The sequence below is a fragment of the Schistocerca americana genome, chromosome 2 (assembly GCF_021461395.2).
Source record: "Schistocerca americana isolate TAMUIC-IGC-003095 chromosome 2, iqSchAmer2.1, whole genome shotgun sequence".
Classification (NCBI taxonomy): Eukaryota; Metazoa; Arthropoda; class Insecta; order Orthoptera; family Acrididae; genus Schistocerca; species Schistocerca americana.
In genome coordinates, this window is record NC_060120.1 from 1,058,752,843 (window position 1) to 1,058,776,036 (window position 23,194).

Below are 23,194 nucleotides of genomic sequence, written 5' to 3' on the forward strand. Positions count from 1 at the left end.
ATACAGACATGCATACTTTTCGAAATGCCTTTTCAAAGTTCAATTTAAACAATGTGGAGCATTTAGAGAATTTCATATTCAAATTGGTTTACTTATACACTTCATCTCAGCTTTGTTTTTCTAGTTATTTTGAAAAATCTTTTATTTTGATTTCTGATGGATGTTGTTTGTAGGCTTGTAATTTAGAGAATGATTCAATGCCTGATTTTATTGTTGTTATTTGACAGAGATGGTCTGCTAGTTCGAGATCTTTTACAGCTACATCACATTTTTCCCTGTCCATATTTTTGGCCACATGGTCAGTTACTGATGCATTCATTATAGTAACCCTAGTTGCACTATTGACCAATAGGGAGATGCCAAAACTTTGAAGGATGTTTATGGAGGTTCTGCTGGATTCATTTATGATATTAGTGTTGATGTTAATGCCCCCACACAGAATTATGTTACCTTTGTACCTGAGACTTTATCTAGAACTTCTGTTAATTTATTGAAAAAAGTGTCCACACTACCACTGGGAGATCTATACACACACAAAATGATTAATTTCTTGGTGATATCAAGCCCTGTTAATTCAGCAGCTGATATTTCAAAGTGTTTGTCTTCACTTACTGTACTGAGGTCATGTCTTGATTTGAACTGCGTTCTTTTTCTGAAATAAATGCTTGAAGTAGTTCTGCAGTAAGTTTGCCATTCCGTACAATGATAATACTACATGTTGGATTTATGTGTATCTACACCAGTGCTCAGTAATACAAATTACTGTGCAGCTCAAAGATTGGAGCTCAGCTCCTAATAGTTGTATTTTATTTTTTAATGATTGCATGTTTTGATGGAGGATTGTTAAGTCTGTGAAATGCCCCATGTTACTCTTTCCAATGGTTTGTTTTTCTGTGACATCTGGTCTGTGTGATATTTGAAGTGTTAAAATCTGTCTTGTGAGTGATTTTTTCAGTACTTTTTAAAGTGCTGGAGATACTCTTTAGGCAGAGGAACCTGTTGTCTGGCTTTATCCTAAAAAAGATCTGCTTTTCCTATCTATGACAACAGGTGTTTGACCATGTGTGGCCCAAGATTCACCTGCTAGGATGTATAGGACTGGTCTTGTTTCTAAGTTGCAGGGATATGAGCCACTGGACAAGGGGTTGGGAGCATCAGTGGTATAGGGATGGACAAGGATATTGCATAGGTCAGGTATGCTGTGAGATACCACCGTGGATGGGGTGGGAAGGATGGTGGGAAAAATATTTCTCTTCAGTGCATGAGAGATAGTCAGAATACTGGTGGAGGAAGATTCTGTTGCTCCTGGCCTCGATGGCACTCATCTGAAGACAGGATGTCAGGAAATTAAGGAGATGGGTCTTGGATTAACTGAAAGAACCAGATGTTTTTGAGAGTTTCAAAGGAGGCATTAGGCAATGAGTGACTGAAATACTGGAGAAGAATACAATGGGAGATGAATGGATAGCTTCGAACGATTAAATACCAAAGGTATTAGATGAGCAAATAGGAAAAAAGACAAGGCCTATTAGAAATCCCTAACCAACAAGGATGATACTGAATTTAAATTAGGAAAGGAGAAAATATAAAAGTGTAACAAATGAAGCAGACAAAAGGATATACCATCTAAAACCTAAATTGCCATAGAGAACAAATTTTCTAAACAATAGTGGCTCATTCCCAAATGCAAGGCTGTACAAGCATGCATAGCTAGGGGTAGATAGATGCTGCCTTGAAGAAATGTTGTGTGGCTAACAACAGCTCAGGTGGCAATCCAGTACTAAAGGAAAAATGAAAAGGTGATAGGTGGAAGGAATATAAAAGGGCTACACACGGGAAAAGAGCTTAAAATCAATATTGTAGAAAGAGAAGAGAAAGTAAATGAAAATGAGATGTGATGTTTTATACCGCAAGAAGGATTTGACAAGGCATTGAAAGACCTAATTCAGAACAAAGCTCCTGGAGTAGACGACATTCCCTCAGAATCTTTGAGTTTATAGGGAAAACCAGCCATGACAAAGCTATTCCACCTTGTGTACAAGATATGTATCTCATACCCTCAGACTTCAAGAAGAATGTAGTAATTCTGTTGTAACACACAACATAAGTAATAGTACATCACTTCATTCAGCTGATACATTTTACAGTTCAAGTGCAGTACAAGTATCACAACATAGTACACAGCCCAAAAGAACATGCCACAGGAATAATCCAGTATGACAGCAAATAGTTTTGTGTGTTTGGAACAGTCTGTGTCCAGATCTTTGAGCAAAGACTAAAAGGGGCTCTCTCTCTCTCTGGCAGCTGAGCCCAAATGTGGCAAATGTGGAAAAATGGTTGAGTTGTAACATCATCTGGTCAGTGGCAGTGGTGTCAATTCCTTTGAATACCCACTGAAGATGCTGGTAGTTCCATGGGTTACTGTACCACAGTCCTTCCCCAATATAGGGGTATGAGCAACATTGCACGGGTGACCCCACACCTGGCAGGACACCAAGGGACATTATGAACAAGAGTGACATCTATGAAAGTGTAGGATGGACTTAACTGGTTCCCAGTTGACATGCACTGGGGTATGCAGCTGGAAGAAACTCACATGGTGGCGGTGTCTGGGTTGTGACAATGTAGAGGTGATGCCAGACAGTCCAGAGAGTACTCCATTTCCGTGTCCAGCTCAAAAGGTGAGGGAACCCCAGCTGGAAGTGCTGCTTGGGAAGGTCTGGCACTTCCTGCTGTGATTCCTCTGATGTCCCATCCAAAATGGGTTGCGTAGAAAAGGAAAATGATGGTTGCACAACTGAGGTGGTGTGCTGGGTTGTCAGAGAGGAGGAGGAGGAGGAGGAGGAGGAGGAGGAGGAAGAAGAAGGAAAAGCTCCAGAGCTGAAATGGGAAAGTAAGGAGAAGGGGTAGTAAAGGAATATTGCACAGTGTTGCTGTGACAAGTATCCTGGAGCATGATTGGGGATGGAGGTGGATGGTCACCTTGATGCGTGCAGAATTGGTTATGATAACACTGGGGAAACTACAGCCGTAATTTTTCCCGAGGGCATGCAGCTTTACTGTATGATTAAATGATGATGGCGTCCTCTTGGGTAAAATATTCCGGAGGTAAAATAGTCCCCCATTCGGATCTCCGGGCAGGGACTACTCAAGAGGACGTCGTTATCAGGAGAAAGGAAACTGGCATTCTACGGATCGGAGCGTGGAATGTCAGATCCCTTAATCGGGCAGGTAGGTTAGAAAATTTAAAAAGGGAAATGGATAGGTTAAAATTAGATATAGTGGGAATTAGTGAAGTTCGGTGGCAGGAGGAACAAGACTTTTGGTCAGGTGATTACAGGGTTATAAATACAAAATCAAATAGGGGCATTGCAGGAGTAGGTTTAATAATGAATAAAAAAATAGGAGTGCGGGTTAGCTACTACAAACAGCATAGTGAACGCATTATTGTGGCCAAGATAGACACAAAGCCCATGCCTACTACAGTAGTACAAGTTTATATGCCAACTAGCTCTGCAGATGATGAAGAAATTGATGAAATGTATGACGAGATAAAAGAAATTATTCAGGTAGTGAAGGGAGACGAAAATTTAATAGTCATGGGTGATTGGAATTCGTCAGTAGGAAAAGGGAGAGAAGGAAACATAGTAGGTGAATATGGATTGGGGGGAAGAAATGAAAGAGGAAGCCGCCTTGTAGAATTTTGCACAGAGCATAACTTAATCATAGCTAACACTTGGTTCAAGAATCATGAAAGAAGGTTGTATACCTGGAAGAATCCTGGAGATACTATAAGGTATCAGATAGATTACATAATGGTAAGCCAGAGATTTAGGAACCAGGTTTTAAATTGTAAGACATTTCCAGGGGCAGATGTGGATTCTGACCAAAATCTATTGGTTATGAACTGCAGATTGAAACTGAAGAAACTGCAAAAAGGCAGGAATTTAAGGAGATGGGACCTGAATAAACTGAAAGAACCAGAGGTTGTACAGAGTTTCAGGGAGAGCATAAGGGAACAATTGACAGGAATGGGGGAAAGAAATACAGTAGAAGAAGAATGGGTAGCTCTGAGGGATGAAGTAGTGAAGGCAGCAGAGGATCAAGTAGGTAAAAAGACGAGGGCTAGTAGAAATCCTTGGGTAACAGAAGAAATATTGAATTTAATTGATGAAAGGAGAAAATATAAAAGTACAGTAAATGAAGCAGGCAAAAAGGAATACAAACGTCTCAAAAATGAGATCGACAGGAAGTGCAAAATGACTAAGCAGGGATGGCTAGAGGACAAATGTAAGGATGTAGAGGCTTATCTTACTAGGGGTAAGATAGATACTGCCTACAGGAAAATTAAAGAGACCCTTGGAGATAAGAGAACCACTTGTATGAATATCAAGAGCCCAGATAGCAACCCAGTTCTAAGCAAAGAAGGGAAGGCAGAAAGGTGGAAGGAGTATATAGAGGGTTTATACAAGGGCGATGTACTTGAGGACAATATTATGGAAATGGAAGAGGATGTAGATGAAGATGAAATGGGAGATAAGATACTGCATGAAGAGTTTGACAGAACACTGAAAGACCTGAGTCGAAACAAGGCCCCGGGAGTAGACAACATTCCATTAGAACTACTGACGGCCTTGGGAGAGCCAGTCCTGATAAAACTCTACCATCTGGTGAGCAAGATGTATGAGACAGGTGAAATACCCACAGACTTCAAGAAGAATATAATAATTCCAATCCCAAAGAAAGCAGGTGTTGACAGATGTGAAAATTACCGAACTATCAGTTTAATAAGTCACAGCTGCAAAATACTAACGCGAATTCTTTACAAATGAATGGAAAAACTGGTAGAAGCGGACCTCGGGGAAGATCAGTTTGGATTCCGTAGAAATGTTGGAACACGTGAGGCAATACTAACCTTACGACTTATCTTAGAAGAAAGATTAAGAAAAGGCAAACCTACGTTTCTAGCATTTGTAGACTTAGAGAAAGCTTTTGACAATGTTGACTGGAATACTCTCTTTCAAATTCTGAAGGTGGCAGGGGTAAAATACAGGGAGCGAAAGGCTATTTACAATTTGTACAGAAACTAGATGGCAGTTATAAGAGTCGAGGGGCATGAAAGGGAAGCAGTGGTTGGGAAAGGAGTGAGACAGGGTTGTAGCCTCTCCCCGATATTATTCAATCTGTATATTGAGCAAGCAGTAAAGGAAACAAAAGAAAAATTCGGAGTAGGTATTAAAATCCATGGAGAAGAAATAAAAACTTTAAGGTTCGCCGATGACATTGTAAATCTGTCAGAGACAGCAAAGGACTTGGAAGAGCAGTTGAACGGAATGGACAGTGTCTTGAAAGGAGGATATAAGATGAACATCAACAAAAGCAAAACGAGGATAATGGAATGTAGTCAAATTAAGTCGGGTGATGCTGAGGGGATTAGATTAGGAAATGAGACACTTAAAGTAGTAAAGGAGTTTTGCTATTTAGGGAGTAAAATAACTGATGATGGTCGAAGTAGAGAGGATATAAAATGTAGACTGGCAATGGCAAGGAAATCGTTTCTGAAGAAGAGAAATTTGTTTACATCGAGTATAGATTTAAGTGTCAGGAAGTAGTTACTGAAAGTATTTGTATGGAGTGTAGCCATGTATGGAAGTGAAGCATGGACGATAACCAGTTTGGACAAGAAGAGAATAGAAGCATTCGAAATGTGGTGCTACAGAAGAATGCTGAAATAAGGTGGGTAGCTCACGTAACTAATGAGGAGGTATTGAATAGGACTGGGGAGAAGAGAAGTTTGTGGCACAACTTGACTAGAAGAAGGGATCGGTTGGTAGGACATGTTTTGAGGCATCAAGGGATCACAAATTTAGCATTGGAGGGCAGCGTGGAGGGTAAAAATCATAGAGGGAGACCAAGAGATGAATACACTAAGCAGATTCAGAAGGATGTAGGTTGCAGTAGGTACTGGGAGATGAAGAAGCTTGCACAGGATAGAGTAGCATGGAGAGCTGCATCAAACCAATCTCAGGACTGAAGACCACAACAACAACAACACTGCACTGCCCTGTCACCTCTGTCCAGGATACACATATGGTGGCCCTCTGCTCCCAGATGACCACTGGGATGCTGTGATCACATCTAAATTCTTCCTCGCAGGTTGAAGTTCATCTTGAAAAATGACATGGCTGAGATATTCCAGTGATGGCTGAAAGAACTTGGATTTGTTTAAATTACATTTGAGGCTGGTGGCCTGTAGAGTGCTGAACAGTTTCCAGTGGTATTGAAAATGTTCCTTTGTTCTGACCATAGTGACAACAATATCATCTAAATAATTAATACGTCCTGGAAAACATGTAAGCAGTTGTTCAAAGAACCATCTGAAAAGGACTGGGACACTGCAATGCCAAAAACCAAAAGTTTAAACTTATAAAGGCCATGTATTAACAAGCAATACCTTTTGTGATTCTTCATGAAGGGGCAGCTGCAAGTAAGCTTTGGCCAGGTCAGTTTTGAAGAATACTGCCCATCTGAGAGTGTGGTAAAGTTTTTTCTGGCTTTGGAATGGGATAAATGTCGATTTCAAACTGTGAGTTTACTGTGACAGCAAGATCACCACATAACCAAAGTTTTCCTGAACATTTCTTAACAATTACCAGTGGTATTTCCTGCTTGCTAACAAAAATGAGTTCAGTGACATGAAGTTTTGTGTCTGTCCAACTCGTCTTTTACTGATACACACGGTGCTAAAGGTATAAGCCAATTATGAAAGAAGTGGGCCATGCTGATTTCTTTAATGCGATGTGCACAGTGATGTTCTTTGCTTTGCTGAAGCCTATGGAAAAATTGTCTGGGCACTCCTTACAAATGTCTTCTAGCTCCTTAAAATTTTTTTGGTTGGAGAGGAGGTCAGTGCCAAACTCAAAAGTGAAAAATGCATCCAAGCTGAAAAGGTTTTCCACATTTGTGCTGTGCACCACAAGGTTTGCACTGTATACCAAGAATATGATGAGGTGCTGTACAATATTTTTACATGCTGCTTCAATAGTAAACTAACCTTCGATCAGAACCTGCTGCTTGCTGTACGTCACTAGGTGGCGAGCAGTTGGATTAATGTGATGGTGCACCAAGTTTGGAGGTATGTTCAACAAGAGAGCTGATCTTGGGTGTATTACTGTTGTTGTATATTTATGTTGCACATTGTAAGCATAATGAACAATTTCTTTGGTGTCACCATTGCATTTTGAGAGTCCAAGGTAACTGCATTAATATCCATTTGGTCCTGCCAAGTCCCAGAGTGAGGACACTCGACACACAGAAGTGAAATATCCATCTTTATTACAAGCAACACATTGTGCCCATATATAGGAGCTGTTGCCCCAGGAATGCTTGTGAAGACAGTCTGGACATGATAGGAGTGTGTTCCCATAGAGTGGCTGAGATTTTGATCCTCCTTTGTGAGGTGAAGCAATAGCTCAGCAGTGTTTACATTTGGGCATAGCTACTTTCTCATTGTGCACTATACTATGTGTATTACCTGAATCAGAAATGTGGCCACCACATCTGTCTATTATATGGTGGTTAGGTGACTGGGAGACTTCAAACAATTGAGCCAATTTCAAGACCACCCCCAAGGTGGGGGATGTTGATTGCAAAACTATTTGTTGTAAAGTGAAATCTTTCAAGAAGACCAACCCTTCAAGCCAACCTCCTTTCTAAATGACCATATTTTTAAGGAATGGAAATAAACTTCCATAAGACCAATGCATATTTATCCTCTTTAAGATAATCACCCCTTTTCCCAGCCAATGACCACTCTTTAACTGACAATGTCCCTCCTTTAAGATGACCACAAACAATCATGGAACAGGGAATTACAACATTGTATTACTGTAAAACTTCTCATTGACAATGTGACACAACGGTCTCTAAAATTTCATTGTCATTGGTACTTATAATAGTAAACTGTTCCAATTTTTCCTATATAGTGACAAGTCATGGCTAATTCAAATAAATGTAAACTTATTGTTTTTCACTAGAATAGCACGTTTATGTTGTTAGAGAGAGTGAAAAAAGGAAAATCATAGTGTCAGTTAGTGAGTGAGTTTGACTGTGGAAATAGTCAAATATAGAATACAGTACAATTGCAAATTGCAACTGGTGTGTTAAGGAATGAGAAAAAAACGCTAACAAAAATTCAAAGAAAAGGTGGTGACAACCATTTGCAGATGTTAATAATGTTGTTTTAGATTGGTTTAATAGAGCACATACCAAAGTATTGCCTATTAGTGGATTGATGTTACAAGAGAAGCTGTTAAATTTGCTTCCAATCTCAGAATTCCTAATTTCAGTGCAAGCAATGGCTTGTTGGATTGATCTGTTGTTTGAAGAATATGGCTTTCCAATCAGTCTATGGAGAAAGTGCAGAAGTTAATCAAAATGATTCAACATAAGTTGAGACTTAGTGTAATTACAAGTGGGTCTTGTGATAGTGACATTTACAACAGGGATGAAACTGATTTATTTTTTAGAGCTATTCCAGACAAAACACTAACTGTGAAGGGTGATCAGTGCAAAGTTGGTAAAATGGTGAAACAAAGATTTATGATTGGTCTTTGTGATAACTTCTGTGTGAAAAATAAGAACCACTAATGATACAAACATCAAATTGTCCATAGTGCTTCAAAAACAATATTTCCTTGCTTGGTGTTTCTTGACATGAAAATAAAAACACATGGATGACGTGTGATATTTTTTTCCTTGGCTGAGTAACTTAAATTAAAAAAATGAGCATTCTGAAATGTAAAATGTAACATGTCCTTGTGGCTACAAGTTATCGAATGTGGAAGTAAAATTTTTTCCTACCAACACAACTTCGTGTGTTCAACATCTTAACAAATGAGTGATCTGGTCTTTTAATTTAAATTACCAAAAGAAGCTTCTGCATTCTGCATCCATGTATGTGTTGTGAGTCGCTGATCTTTCAAAGTGCCACCGTGCAGTTACGCGTGTCCTCTATTTGCGGCACTGTCTGCCAGCCATGCAGCAGCCACGCCACCTAAGCGGCCAGCCAGCCAGTGGCCGCTAGACTTGGACTCAGTGCTGATTTGACTGTTACCATGTACACATGTCTTACTTTGTCTACTTGCTCTGTGACTTACATGTATTGTGTCATCTTTGAAATATATGTGTTCAACTTGACGTTATAACAATTGGCGACAAGGTAGTGGATTTTTTCTTTTCATCGTTGACCCACAGGTTTCCATGGCTACTTTAGAGCAACTCTTGCAAGGTCTCATTGAACAGCAAATGCTTCTCACATCGGCGATTCGTGATTTCATCACGGCATCAAATGCGGGGCGTCTCTCGTCGTTGTCTATACCTCCTTTTCCTCCTTATGACGAGACAGCGGAAGATTGGTCTGATTACAAAAAAACGTCTTCGACAGCACTCCTTGGCATTTCACGTCACGGACGAACAAACATGTAAGTCTCTGTTCCTTTTATGGATTTCACCTCAATTGTATCAGTTCTTGTCGCAATTGGCTCCTTTGAAAGATACTGCGTCTTTGTCCTTTGCTGAAATGTGCTCACTTCTGTCCGTATATTTTCAAAAGCACATGCATGTGGTAGCCTCTCGTATTGCCTTTTATCGTTGTCAAAAACAACTGCATCAATCCTATCGCGCTTAGGCTGCTGAACTTCACGGCCTCAGTAGAAAGTGACAGTTTGTTACTGAAGTTCACAAAGAATCCTATACTGATTCCATGGTACGGGATGCTATTATCTGGTCGGTGCCCGGCAAAGAAGTTGGGCAACGTGCCCTTCTGTTGGCAAATTGGACTCTTGATGAAGTCCTACCCATCGCTCAGTCTTTTGAAATTTCTTGTGCCGCTGGACCGCAAATAGAGGCGTGGGGTGATGTCGGGGAAGTACAACCTCTCTGCACTGTTGACGAAACGTGCGGCGTGGCCCCGCCGGCCGACGTGGCCGCAGTACGCTCCCAAGCACAGTCTCGGCCTAACCGTAAACAAACCTCTAAGAAACTGCAGCAAAACCCATGGCAACTTCCTTCATGTCTGCGGTGTTTTACGCAACATTCACGAGAAGATTGTCCACAACGTTGGGCCGTGTGTTACAAATGCCAAAAGAAGGGTCATGTGTCATCCGTTTGGAAATCTGACCACATACCTGACGTTCATGAATGTGACACTGATTCTGCTTCTGTGTTGTCTGTCAATGGTCCTTCTTCCCTTTCAGGGAAGTTATTCCTCATGTCCAAATCTTTGGTCGGGATGTTCGCATGCAGGTGGATACTGGTTCTGCTGCCACTATCGTCAATTCTCAGACGTACCTTTAGTTGGGTTCTACATTCCTATCACCTGTCACTCGGCAATTACGGATGTACAATAAACAGAAGATTTCTCTCTTAGGACAATTTAATGCTGAGGTATCTTACAAATCCGTTGTTCACACTGTTCCCATATTTGTGATCGTCCAGAGTAACGCAGAGAATCTTTTTGGTTTTGATACCTTTTACATTTTTGGGTTCTCCACAGCTGACTCTGATGCTATTCCTTATGCTCAATTGGAGTCCTCGTCGACGACATTTTCATCCCTGTTTTCTCCTGGGTTAGGCCATGTAAACGACTTTGAAGCTCATATCACGCTCAAACCCACTGCTTGGCCTAGGTTTTTTCGGGCTCGGCCCATTCCTGTGGCCCTCCGTGATCAGGTAAAATGGGAGCTGGATCGTCTCACTACTTCCAGGGTCTTGCTTTGTGTCACTCTCAGTGAGTGGTCCTCTCCTATCATTGTCGCTGCTAAGCTCAATGGTGATATACGTCTCTGTGGCAATTTTAAAGCCACTGTAAATGCTCAGTGCCTCATCGACACTTACCCTATGCCCTGACCTGAAGAATTGTTCACTAAAGTTGCTGGAGGCCAGTATCTTTCTAAAATTGACCTGTCAGAAACTTATCATCAACTTTCTCTTGACGTTGCATCCAAGCAGTTTCTGGTCCTTAACACACCTTTCGTCCTCTATCAATACCAATCATTGCCATTCGGTGTTGCCAGCACTCCTCCTCTCTTTCAGCGATTCTTGGAACACTTATTGCTCCCTGTCCCTGGGTGTATCAATTACATGGACGACATTGTTGTCACTGGCTCCACCACTGAAGAACATCTTCAGAATCTCCGCACACTTTTTCATGTCTTACAGACTGCCGGTCTTAAGTGTAATCTTCAGAAATCCCAATTTTTTCAGGCATCTATCATGTACTTGGGGTTCCAACTCTCTCGGGATGGTATTCGTTCACTTCAGCAAACTGTCCCTGCGATCGATGCCCTTCCTCACCCTACATCTGTTAAGGAACTGCAGGCTTTCTTGGGAAAAATAGCAGACTATCACAGGTTTTTACCATCTGCGGTTTCGGTGGCTCAGCCGTAGCATTGCCTGTTGCATAAAAACATGCCCTTTCACTGGTCCGCGTCATGCGATGGGGCTTTCCAGAAATTGAAGACTATGCTGAAACAGACCCCATGCCTGGCTACTTATCGACCTGGCCAACATCTTGTTCTTGCCACCATCGCCTCTCAATACGGGGTTGGTGCAGTCCTTGCGCACCGTTTTTCTGATGGTTCTGAACAACCCATTGCTTATGCCTCCAAAACGCTCATGGATGCCCAACGAAAATATTCCCAAATTGAAAAAGAAGCTTTGGCCATTATTTATGCTCTTCGTAAGTTTGGTGTTTTTCTTTATGGATCCAAATTACATCTTGTTACGGACAACAAACCACTTATTTTCTTGTTTCATCCATCAACGTCGCTTCCCGACAAGGCTGCACACCACCTCCAGCGTTGGGCTCTTTACTTGTCTCGTTTCAATTATGAGATTCATTTCTGGCCAACGGCTCAATATGCGAATGCTGATGCACTGTCTCGCCTTCCCACGGGTCCTGATCTGGCATTTGATAGGGACAAACTTTTGTGTTTCCACCTGGATGTTGCCGAGCAGCGGGTTGTGGATGGGTTCCCCATCACCGGGGACTGAATGGCGGCTGCTACGGGTTCTGATCCTACCCTTTCCCAGGTTTTATGCTGTATTCAGAAGGGTTGGCCAGATCGTCCGTCCGCTAAGACTTCTGATCTGTTGCAGAACTACTACGCTTTGCTTTACTGCCTCACAGCTAGGAATGGTGTTATCCTCCTTTCCACCGACAATGCTTCGCCGTGTGTTGTGGTACGTGTGTCTTTGTGTGCTTCGGTCTTGCTCCTCCTTCACCAAGGGCACTGGGGTGTCTCTCGCACAAAATCTCTGGTGCGCTGTCATGTGTACTGGCCCGGCATCGACTCTGAAATCGGACACATGGTCGCTGCCTGCGGCCCTTGTGCGTCACAGGCCGCCGCCCCGAATCATCTTTGCCACTGTGGCCTTCACCTGAGAAGCCCTGGGAGTATATTCATGCTGACTTTGCAGGACCTTTTTTAGGTACTTATTGGCTACTCGTAACTGGCGCCTACTCTAACTTTCCTTTCATTGTCCGTTGCACGTCGCCTACCGCCGCGGCAACCACAAGTGCTCTTGTTCGCATTTTCTGTTTGGAAGGCCTTCCCTCTACTCTTGTTACTGATAATGGTCCGCAATTTGCCTCTTCCGAATTTGCGGATTTTTGTGCTCGTCACAGCGTCATGCATGTCAAAGCCCCTCTGTTCCACCCACAATCAAACGGTGAGGCTGAACGACTGGTCCACACATTTAAAGCCCAGGTGAGGAAACTCCTGACTTCTTCTGCTGCTGATGATGATGTGCTTCTCCAATTTCTGGCTTCTTACCGTTTCACCCCCATGGGCGACCACAGCCCGGCTGAGCTCTTACATGGCCGACAGCCCCGCACGCTACTTCATCTTCTGCGGCCTTCCACCTCACGGCTGTGGGTGCCTTCGTTTGGCTGGTTCACCACCGGCGACCTTGTATGGGTACGAGGTTATGGCAGGCAGCCAAAATGGAGTCCTGGCTGTATCTTACGACACCGTGGCTGACGCCTGTACGAAATCCAGATGGACATGGGTGTTGCAGTGCCTCATTCGGTCCAGCTTCGGCCTCGTGTGCCGGCAACGCCTGTTCCGGATGCTGCTACACCACCTTCGGCTCTACCTGATGCTCGGGATACTGGAATCTCTCATTACTCACAACGCAGCCCTCTCACCATCATCTAGGTGCCAGCACAAGAACGGACGCCACCAGACGCCCATGCAGGAACCGGATGACCATCTTCTGTCAGAGCAACTCTACTCGCCTCCTTCTTCTATGGATGCCGACACATCACCCATGTCTCCTGTTATAACAACTGAACTTGCCGCAATGGGGCCCCAGCAGATTCGACCCCTACGTCTCCTGTCATCTCGACCCGTTATCATCGGGGACACTTCCGTCCGTATGGGAAGCCTCCTGCTTGAGACTTTACGGCCAGTCAAACAACACCTATGGACATTAGCAATCTATGGGCCACCTCCATCAAGACCAGTGCAAAAAATTCAAATGGGGGAAAAGTGTTGTGACTCGCCGATCTTTCAAAGTGCCTCCACGCAGTTACGTGCGTCTACATGCGGCACTGTCTGCCAGCCATGCAGCAGCCAAGCCACCTAAGCTACCAGCCAGCCAGCGGCCGCTAGGCTTGGACTCAGTGCTGATTTGACTGTTACAGTGTACACATGTCTTACTTTGTATACTTGCTCTGTGACTTACATGTATTGTGTCGTCTTTGAAATATATGTGTTCAACTTGACGTTATAACAGTATGACATACCTAAGTCTGTGACTGTAAGTAATATTGTCAGTTGGATTAATTATGAGTGAAATGAATTGAAAAATGGAACAATTAGACAATGCTTTATTAATTGGTTTTCAGTCTTCACAAACAGTGGATGCTGCAGAAGAAGAAGATGGTGATGAATCAATACAAATCCTGTCATCTGTTCAACGCTGACAGTATTGAACTGGACATTTCTACAGTGAACAAAGAAATTTAATGCTTCAAGAGTGACAATAATTGGGAAGACATTGAAGAAATGAACCAGATCCTCAGCATAGTGACAATCAAAACAGTGATAGTGAAATGCCTATAAAGGCAATTCTATTAGGTGATGCCTTTCATAGTATTGACAGACAAGTTGGAAAAAGAATATGAGAATGTGAGTGTAAACAAACATGAAAAAGTGTGTGCAGATGCCAATTTGTGTGTATTTTACTATGTAAATGATTAGGTATATACAGTTTTATTATTACAGTTATTAATACATTATAAGAGCTTGTTATTCATTGTAGCAATTGTTGTTATTAATTGTGTTTAAGAGATTATGTTCAGCATCTCATTTTACCTCGGTCACCCTTTAAGAACCCCGCCCCCCCCCCCCCCCCCCCCCAGAGGAACACTTTCTCAAAAAAATTCAAGTGATTGGCTTAAAGAGGTTTCACTGTACATACCTTTTTGGGGACATGCAAGTAGCATCTCAAATCATAAGCTGTGCTTATGATTCCTTAGTGTTTGGAGTGATGAAATGGCACCTTCTACTGAGCCCCTGTAGTCCAGCTGTCCAGGCGCAATATGACTGGCTGTGGTGTTTATGACATTAGCAGAATTCCACTCATGATGATGTAACATGTCAATTACAATGAAAGTTGGCATGTAAGAGAGCACACATTTCATCAAAATCATACTGAGCCAATTCAGTGAGGGGGACAAGCTTGCAAAGCACCCAATATGTTTGGGGCAGAATGCAAGCCAAGAAGAGCAATTTAATGGTTGCAGGATCTGTTACCGTACATGGGGTGAAATGCTTCTGGAGTCGCTTCTCATTCACATCTCATCTTCAGTCATTTCACTGTATGGCAGGAACAACTGTGGCTGCATTGCAGTCTGATTGGTAAGCAATTTGGCCAAGAGTGCTTCCTGCTACTTCTGTTCTTCCAGCTGCTGTTGTAAGAATTGTTGAAGAATGACCTCTGTGGATAGGCCTGATAGCAGCTGATGCTGCTCTGTGTCCATGTCCACACAACATAACACGAGATTCAACTACAATTATCACACTTATGTTGTAGCTAGCAACATAAATAAAAGTGCACCATATCAATCAGCTGATATATTCTACAGTTCAAGTTCAGTACAAGTATCACAACATAGTACACAATCCAAAAAACAATCCACAAGAATAATCCAGTATAACAGCAAATATATTTGTACATAGAGATTAGTCCATGCATAGTACTGTGAGAAAAGATAAAAGGGGCTGAGCGTCTAATAGCAACCACATAAATAGGCAGTTACAGTGAAGCCTGGTCCAGGTAGCCCTAGAGGGTACTTGCGTGAAAATTGTATGTGATAGATTTGTGGTAATGACTTTCTGTTGTGGCTGAGCCCTATGATAGTGGAGGCATAAAAAATACTCACCAGTCACTTCCCTCTCTCTTTGTAATTCAAGAGATTGTCCTTCAAACTGCATTCTGTTGAACAATCTGATTATAGTTTTTATTCAGTACCCATTGTTTGCTGCAGTAATTTATGTAATATCAATTTAGTATGAGCATGCCTTTGCAAGATGCAACAGATACAGAACAGAACTACACAAGCATCCCACACATAGGAACAGTATTACAAAAAAGGGCAATAAACTTTGTCACCACTTCCCTCACACAGTTAACGCAAACTCTCTCACCATCCCAAAACAACATAGCTGGGTATATAAAACACATTAATGTGTTTAGACTGAATCACTATGAAAAATCCACTGTGATTGTAGGCTAAATGTATCCAAAGAGACACTGAAGCTAAAAGATAGAAACTAGTTTTGTTAAAACAACTTTTACCCAAAGAAGTTTACAAAACACTATAAATGAACAACATTATTTAACAGCCACAGAGTTTTCTATATTTTTATGGAATTAATTGTTCTGAAAAAGATAAGAATCTTTTATAACCATATGTATTATACAACTCTCCTCTGAAATCTACAAGAAACAACATTGTTATCTGTGGTCATGCATTAGAATAGAAAAAGTGCACTGTCTCTGTAAACACAGTACTTATTTTTATTCAGTACACAAAGTCATTTAAACATTCTGACAGTCATATATACATAGAAATTGTTTGTGCTCATTGAGTGAGTACATGAATATATATGTTGTTGGGGTCTTCAGTCCAAATACTCCTTTGATGTAGCGCTCCTTGTTGCTCTATCCTGTGCAAGCCTCTTCATCTTTGAATAAATACTGCAACCTCCATTCTTCTGAATCTGCTTACTGTATTCATCTCTTAGACTCCCTCTACAATTTTTAGCCCCTCCCCTCCCACCCCCCCTCCCCCCACACACATTTACCACTATACTAAAGTGGTGATCCCTTTATGTCTCAGAATGTGTCCTATCAACCGATCCCTTCTTTCAGTCAAGATGTGTCACATATTTCTTGTCTCCCAATTCTATTCATTACCTCCTCATTAGTTATGCAATCTACCCATCTAAACTACTGCAGTCTTCTGTAGCACCACAGTTCAGAAGCTTCTATTCTATTCTTGTATAAACTGTTTATTGTCTGTGTTTCGCTTCCATACATGGCTATGCTACAGACAAATACCTTCAGTAAACACTTCCAAACACTTAAGTCTATATTCAATGTTAAAAAATTTCTCTTCTTCAGAAATGCTTTTCTTGGCATTGCTAGTCTACATTTTATATCCTCTCTATTTTTACCATCATCAGTTATTTTGAACCCAAAAAGCAAAACCTATCTACTACTTTAAGTGTCTTGTTTTCTAATCCAATGCCCTCAGCATGACATGGTTTAATTCAACTACATTCCAGTATCCTTGTCTTTCTTTTGTCGATGTTCATCTTATATCCTCCTTTCAAGACACTGTCCATTCTACTGAATTGTCTTCCAAGTCTTTTGCTATCTCTGACAGAATCACAGTGTTGTCTTCAAACCTCAAGGCTTTTTTTATTTCTTCTCTCTGAACTTTAATTCCTACTCCAAATTTTTCTTTTTTTCCTTTACTGCTTGCTCAAACTACAGATTGAATAACATCAGAGATACGCTACAACCTTGTCTGACATCTTTGTCAACCACTGCTTCACTTCCACACCCCTCAACTCTTATAACTGCTGTCTGATTTCTATACAAGTTTTAAATAGCCCTTTGCTCCCAGTATTTTACCCCCCCTACCTCCAGAATTTCAAAGTGAGTATGCCAGTCAACATTGTAAAAAGCTTTCACGAAGTCTACAATTTCTATAAACATACATTTGCCTTTCCATAACCTATCTTATAAGATAAATCATGGGATCAGTGTTGCCCTGTGTGTTCCTATATTTCTAAAAAATACAGACTGATCTTCTCCAAGGTCTGCTTCTATCAGTTTTTTCATTCTACTATGAATAATTGTGTTAGTATTTTACAACCGTGACTTATTAAACTGTAGTTTGGTAATTGTCACACCTATCAGCAACTGCTTTCTTTGTAATTTGGTTTATTACATTCTTCTTGAAGTCTAAGGGTATTTTGCCTTGCTCATAAATATAAGTTACAATGCACAACATGAAGCTAAATTTATATCATATGTTTAATTTATGAATGTGCAAGTAGCTACTTGCCACATAGAGGTACTGAGTAACAGACAGGTGCTATGAAAAAGACTGCTAGATACCATTCAGTTGTCACGCCTTCTCCTTCAGCAGACATAGACAACAAAACTCACACACACTTATACAAGCACAACTCCCACACACACAATCACTGTGTGATAAGGCCTGACTGCAACCACATCTGAGGTGAGCACTGAGCTTTTCTGGGGTGGGTAGAGTGGGTGCAGAGGAGACATGTGGCAGGGAGGGATAGCAGGTTAGGGGTGGGGGAAAGATGCCAATGATGCCCTGGGAGCATGCAGGGCCATGTAAAGGATAGGATGGTGGGGTGCTAGCTTCTGTGTTAGGGGGTTATGCTGGAGAAGGGGGGCAGGGTGGTGCAAAATGAGGAGGAAAGAAGTACACGCCTCAAAAAAAGTTTTGTATCACTCCGGTTCCCAGAAGTCCTGAAGATAGATGTTGACTGTGGATATTGTACCACAGACACAGTCCCTTGGACTGTTCAGAGATGCCAGTAAACCCACCCAAAGATATAAACAACCGTGCATGAGCAGCTCCTATTAGACGGAGGTGGTCTGACAGCCAATTAGTTCCAGTCATTTCACCAGGAAGGAAGCACACAGCTCGTGTTGTCTGTAACTCAACCATGCCTAGATGGTCAATACCACAGTTCAGTTGCATCCATATTGTTACTTTGTGCCAGGAAGGACTCTCAACAAGGGAAGTGTCCAAGCGTCTCGAAGTGAACAAAAGCAATGTTGTTCGGACATGGAGGAGATACAGAGAGACAGGAACTGTCAATGACATGCCTCACTCAGCCTGCCCAAGGGCTACTGCTGCAGTGGATGACCGCTACCTACGGATTATGGCTCAGAGGAATGCTGACAGCAATGCCACCATGTTGAATAATGCTTTTTGTGCAACCACAGGACGTCATATTATGACTCAAACTGTGCACAATAGGCTGCATGATGTGAAACTTCACTCCTGATGTCCATTGCAAGGTTCATCTTTGCAATGACGACACCATGCAGCGTGGTACAGATGGGATCAATAACCTGCTGAATGGACCACTCAGGATTGGCTTCATGTTCTCTTCACCAATGAGTGTCGCACTTGCCTTCAACCAGACAATTATTGGAGACGTGTTTGGAGGCAACCTGGTCAGGCTGAATGCCTTAGACACACTGTCCAGTGAGAGCAGCAAGGTGGAGGTTCCCTGCTCTTTTAGGGTGGCATTATGTGGGGCCGATGTACACTGCTGGTGGTCATGGAAGGCGTCATAATGGCTGTATGAAAAGGGAATGCCATCCTCCAACCGATAGTGTGACCATATTGGCAACATATTGACGAGGTATTCATCCTCATAAATGACAATTTGCACCCCCATCATGCACATCTTGTGAATGACTGCTTTCAGGATAACGACATCATTCGACTAGAGTGGCCAGCATGTTCTCCAGGCATGAACCCTATCAAACATGCCTGGGATGGATTGAAAAGGGCTGTTTATGGACGATATGACCCACCAACCAGTTACACTGAATCACTGTTGAAGAGTGGGACAATCTGGACCAACGTGATGAACATGTGGATAGTATGCCATGACAAATACAGGCATGTGTCAATGCAAGAGGATGTGCTACTGGGTATTAGAGGTACCGGTGTGTACAGCAATATGGACCACCACCTCTGAAGGTCTCACTGTATGGTGGTACAACATGCAACATATGGTTTTTATGAGCAATAAAAGGGGCGGAAATGATGTTTATGTTAATATCTATTCCAATTTTCTGTACAGGTTCCAGGACTCTTGGAAATGAGGTTCAAAAATGGATCTGAGCACTATGGGACTTAACATCTGTGGTCATCAGTCCCCTAGAACTTAGAACTACTTAAACCTAACTAACCTAAGGACATGACACACATCCATGCCCGAGGCAGGATTCGAACCTGCGACCGTAGCAGTCGCGCGGTTCCAAACTGAGCGCCTAGAACCGCTAGACCACCGCGGCCGGCGGAAATGAGGTGATGCAAAACTTTTTTGATGTGTGTAGAAGAGAAGGGGAAAGGAAAATGCAAGTGCACAGGTGGGATTGAAGACACCTGTAGGGCTGTAGTGGAGGCAGGAACGTGGTAGGCAGGTGAAGGACAGGGAGTAGTGAAGACTGGGGCCAGAGGATTATGGGAACAAAAGATATGTTGAGGGAGAGTACCCACCTGTGCAGTTCACAAAATCTGGAATAGACCTAGATGCAAGATCTGTTCCTTATGTCCTCCCACTACCACCTATGCCAGTCATGTCAGAGGACTCTCCTACCCCATCAAAGGCAGGGCCACCTCTGAAAGCATCCATGTGATCTACCAGCTTAGCTGCAACCACTGTGCCATGTCCTATATGGACATGAAAAATATTAACCTGTCTGCCCCCACTCGAGCCCTGCACGTGCTTTGTATCCTGTCAGCATACCTGTGTAGTCTTTTACCCTGCTCTACAACTGTCCTCTCCCATTTACCTCCTCCCCTCTTCCTCCCTCCAGCACCACCACCAATGCTGCACTTAACAGTCAACCATCCTGTTGCTGCATGCTCCCAGGGCAGCACTGTGTATGTTTTGTTGCCTATGTCTGATGAAGAACTCAGTCTAATAGCTGAATGATATCTAGGAGTCTTTTTCATTGTGCCCATTTGCTGCTCAATACTTCCTCTATGTCACCGGCAGCTATCTATCCTTTCAGACGATGGAAAATCTAGGATGGAATGTAACAATATTATTGTTATCCATCCTTTCATATTATTGTTATTCCAGCCTTGGTTTTTTTTCCATTGTTTGACATGTTTAATTTATTTATATATATCACAATTTATGTAGTTTTACATATTGTTCTTATTTTGTATATCAACATAACCACCATGTGGTTTGGCAGTTTTATATTTCATAAGTTGTTGGTTTTGACACAATATGTGTGCAGACTCTTTTATTTATTTTTTTTCATTTGTTAGCAGTTTAAAATATGGTGTCACTACTTTATGAAGACACAATATAAGATTTGTGGGCCATTTTACAAACTAAAGCTGTTTAAAATATTTTTTTATTTTAGAAATGAGTCAGAAAGAAATATGATAAGTGATTGGAAACAGAGTGAATGCAGACAAGAGGGACTTCAGATAGAGCTTAAGGATGCTGAAAAAAAATTTGAGAACTTGCTCTCAGAACACTTGCAGTGTGAAAAGAACTTGAAAGCAAACAAGTGAGTATATACTACACAAAAATGACTAATATACAGTAAAATGTTTTTACATAAAGGTAGGGTACTTACAACAATAAAAAAGTTTTGCGTTTGGATTAGACTGTAACAATAATTTGCTATATATGATGGACAACCAACAGCAATGAATCCACCACAATTGACACAAAACAGAACAATGACTCAATGAAGGGAAATAGGAGAAAGGAATAAAAATGAATCTCAAACTTCCATGCCTCTGGTACTGTGATTGCAGTAGAAAATGCTAACCAATGAGAGGGAGAAACTCCATTTGGTGAATGAGAAATTCCAAATTGAATGATGAGGGAGATGTGACAACAAGAAATTCATGTTATTTATCTGTCAAGATTTGTACTTCTCACTCATTTCTAGAGTGAGCCCTAAATACAATTTTTAGTTTACACCATCAGCATACATGAATGTCAAAATGCTACAAGCTGGTTTTTCCAACATATGCACAGTGATGGATAGTACAACATATGTAATCCATATATATTGGATAGATAAAAAAATCTGCTCCCCAAGCAGTGGCAGAACACACAAACACACACACACACACACACACACACACACACACACACACACACACACACACAAAGGGTGGTTGTAATTGGCAAGCTTTCGGAGCCAGTGGCTCCTTCTTCAGACAGAAGGCTTGCACTAAATCTCTCTAGATCTTTATCAGAATAGCCACAAATCAATAGAGGGTGATCTATGAGTTGTACAAATACACTGAGCTTGCCTTTTCACCTGAGACTGCAAGGAAAAGATAAATCTTTCTTAGATTACCTTTGTGAATCAATACACCGGGCTTCCTCCTTCCTGTTCCATGTGGTCCTCTCACTGATATATTGTAGTGCACTGGAGACATTCTGACCTACCAAGGTCTGTTTTTGTGGCTGTGATTGGATGTGCAGGTAACATATCTACTTTAAATAATGGTCCAGTATGTCATCACAGTGCGTTTATTGATAAACACTGTATAATAATTTACAATTATTCAGTCTAATACACTTAGTTCTGTATGATACTGAAAACCAAGAGCACAGCTGACATGAAGTTCAGACCCTCTTTCTGACTGTACATTCCTTATGCTGACTGACTTACTTGGTGCACAACAAGAATCACTAGCAAAATTCATATGACATCAGAAGTATTTAGATTTTGTTGGTAGTTAACAATTAGTTTACCACATAGTGTAATAATAGTAAAGAAGCTTTAATGGCTCTTGGACTGCCCCTAGCATTTATTATGTTAAAAGTGTTTTCTAATAATTAATATTTGATATAGAAAAAGTGGTTGTTTCATACCAAAATGTTGGGTGGTCCCTGATATCTATAGTTGCTGTGATAAATGTCTTCTCATGCCTCATGTGGTTATTCACATCACCAGTGTGCCTACAGTGACATATGGTATGACTGTGCTTGCTATTTGCCTGCAGATCATAGGAACTACCTCTTAACACATTGCGGTAGCAGTCTGTATTACCATTCATGACAGAAACATATACTGCTTACATGCAACATTCAAATTTAATGTGATAAATGGCAAATTAATGGGGCATGAAATAAGAACAACCTGACAACCTCGCTATTTCATTATGGTCATTCCACAAGACCTATGTGGGAGGTAGTAATATGTTGTCCAGTAACTACTCTTCTGGGATTGCCATGGTAGACATGATACACATTGCCTCTCTTGTAGCATCTGCCACAGTAGTTTGTTGAGCATGTTGGCAACACTCATGTGCTGACTAAATGATTGCATGATGAAGCTCACCATTCTTTGTTGGATCTTGTCTACCTCTTCCATTAATCCTACTTGATAAGGATCTCAAACTGATGAGCAGTACTCAAAAATTGGTTGAACAAGTGTTTTATAAGCCACTTCTTTCATGGATGAATTACATTTCATAAAGTTTTTCCTGTGTACCTGTCTGTATCAGTTTTTTCTGTTATTTGTTTTTATGGTCATCCAGCTAAGATTGCTCTGCATGGTTACTGCTAGATATTTTACAGTGGTTATTGTTTAGAGCAGTTTGTCAACATTAGAGTAATTGTTCAGCAGTAGATTTGTTTTCATATGTATCTACAATATGTTACATTTGTTTACATTCAGGGTCAACTGCTAGAGCCTACACCATTCACCAGTCCTCTGTTGGTCTTCCTGCAGTTAGTTACAGTCATCTGATGCTGCTATCTCCTATTAGACAACACCATAATCTGTGAACAGCCTCATGGGGCTTCCAAAGTTATCCACTAAATCATTTAACAATATTATGAAAAGG

The 23,194-nt window shown here is 41.5% G+C and overlaps 1 protein-coding gene across 1 annotated transcript in view; it reads left to right on the top strand.

Annotated features, from left to right (window-relative positions):
- LOC124596343 (putative leucine-rich repeat-containing protein DDB_G0290503) overlaps positions 1-23,194 on the top strand; it is a 97,214-nt gene that overhangs the window by 41,955 nt on the left and 32,065 nt on the right. The window contains exon 3 of the mRNA XM_047135446.1: positions 20,740-20,889. Within this exon, the coding sequence (XP_046991402.1) occupies positions 20,740-20,889 (150 nt within the window). The remainder of the gene's footprint in view (positions 1-20,739; positions 20,890-23,194) is intronic.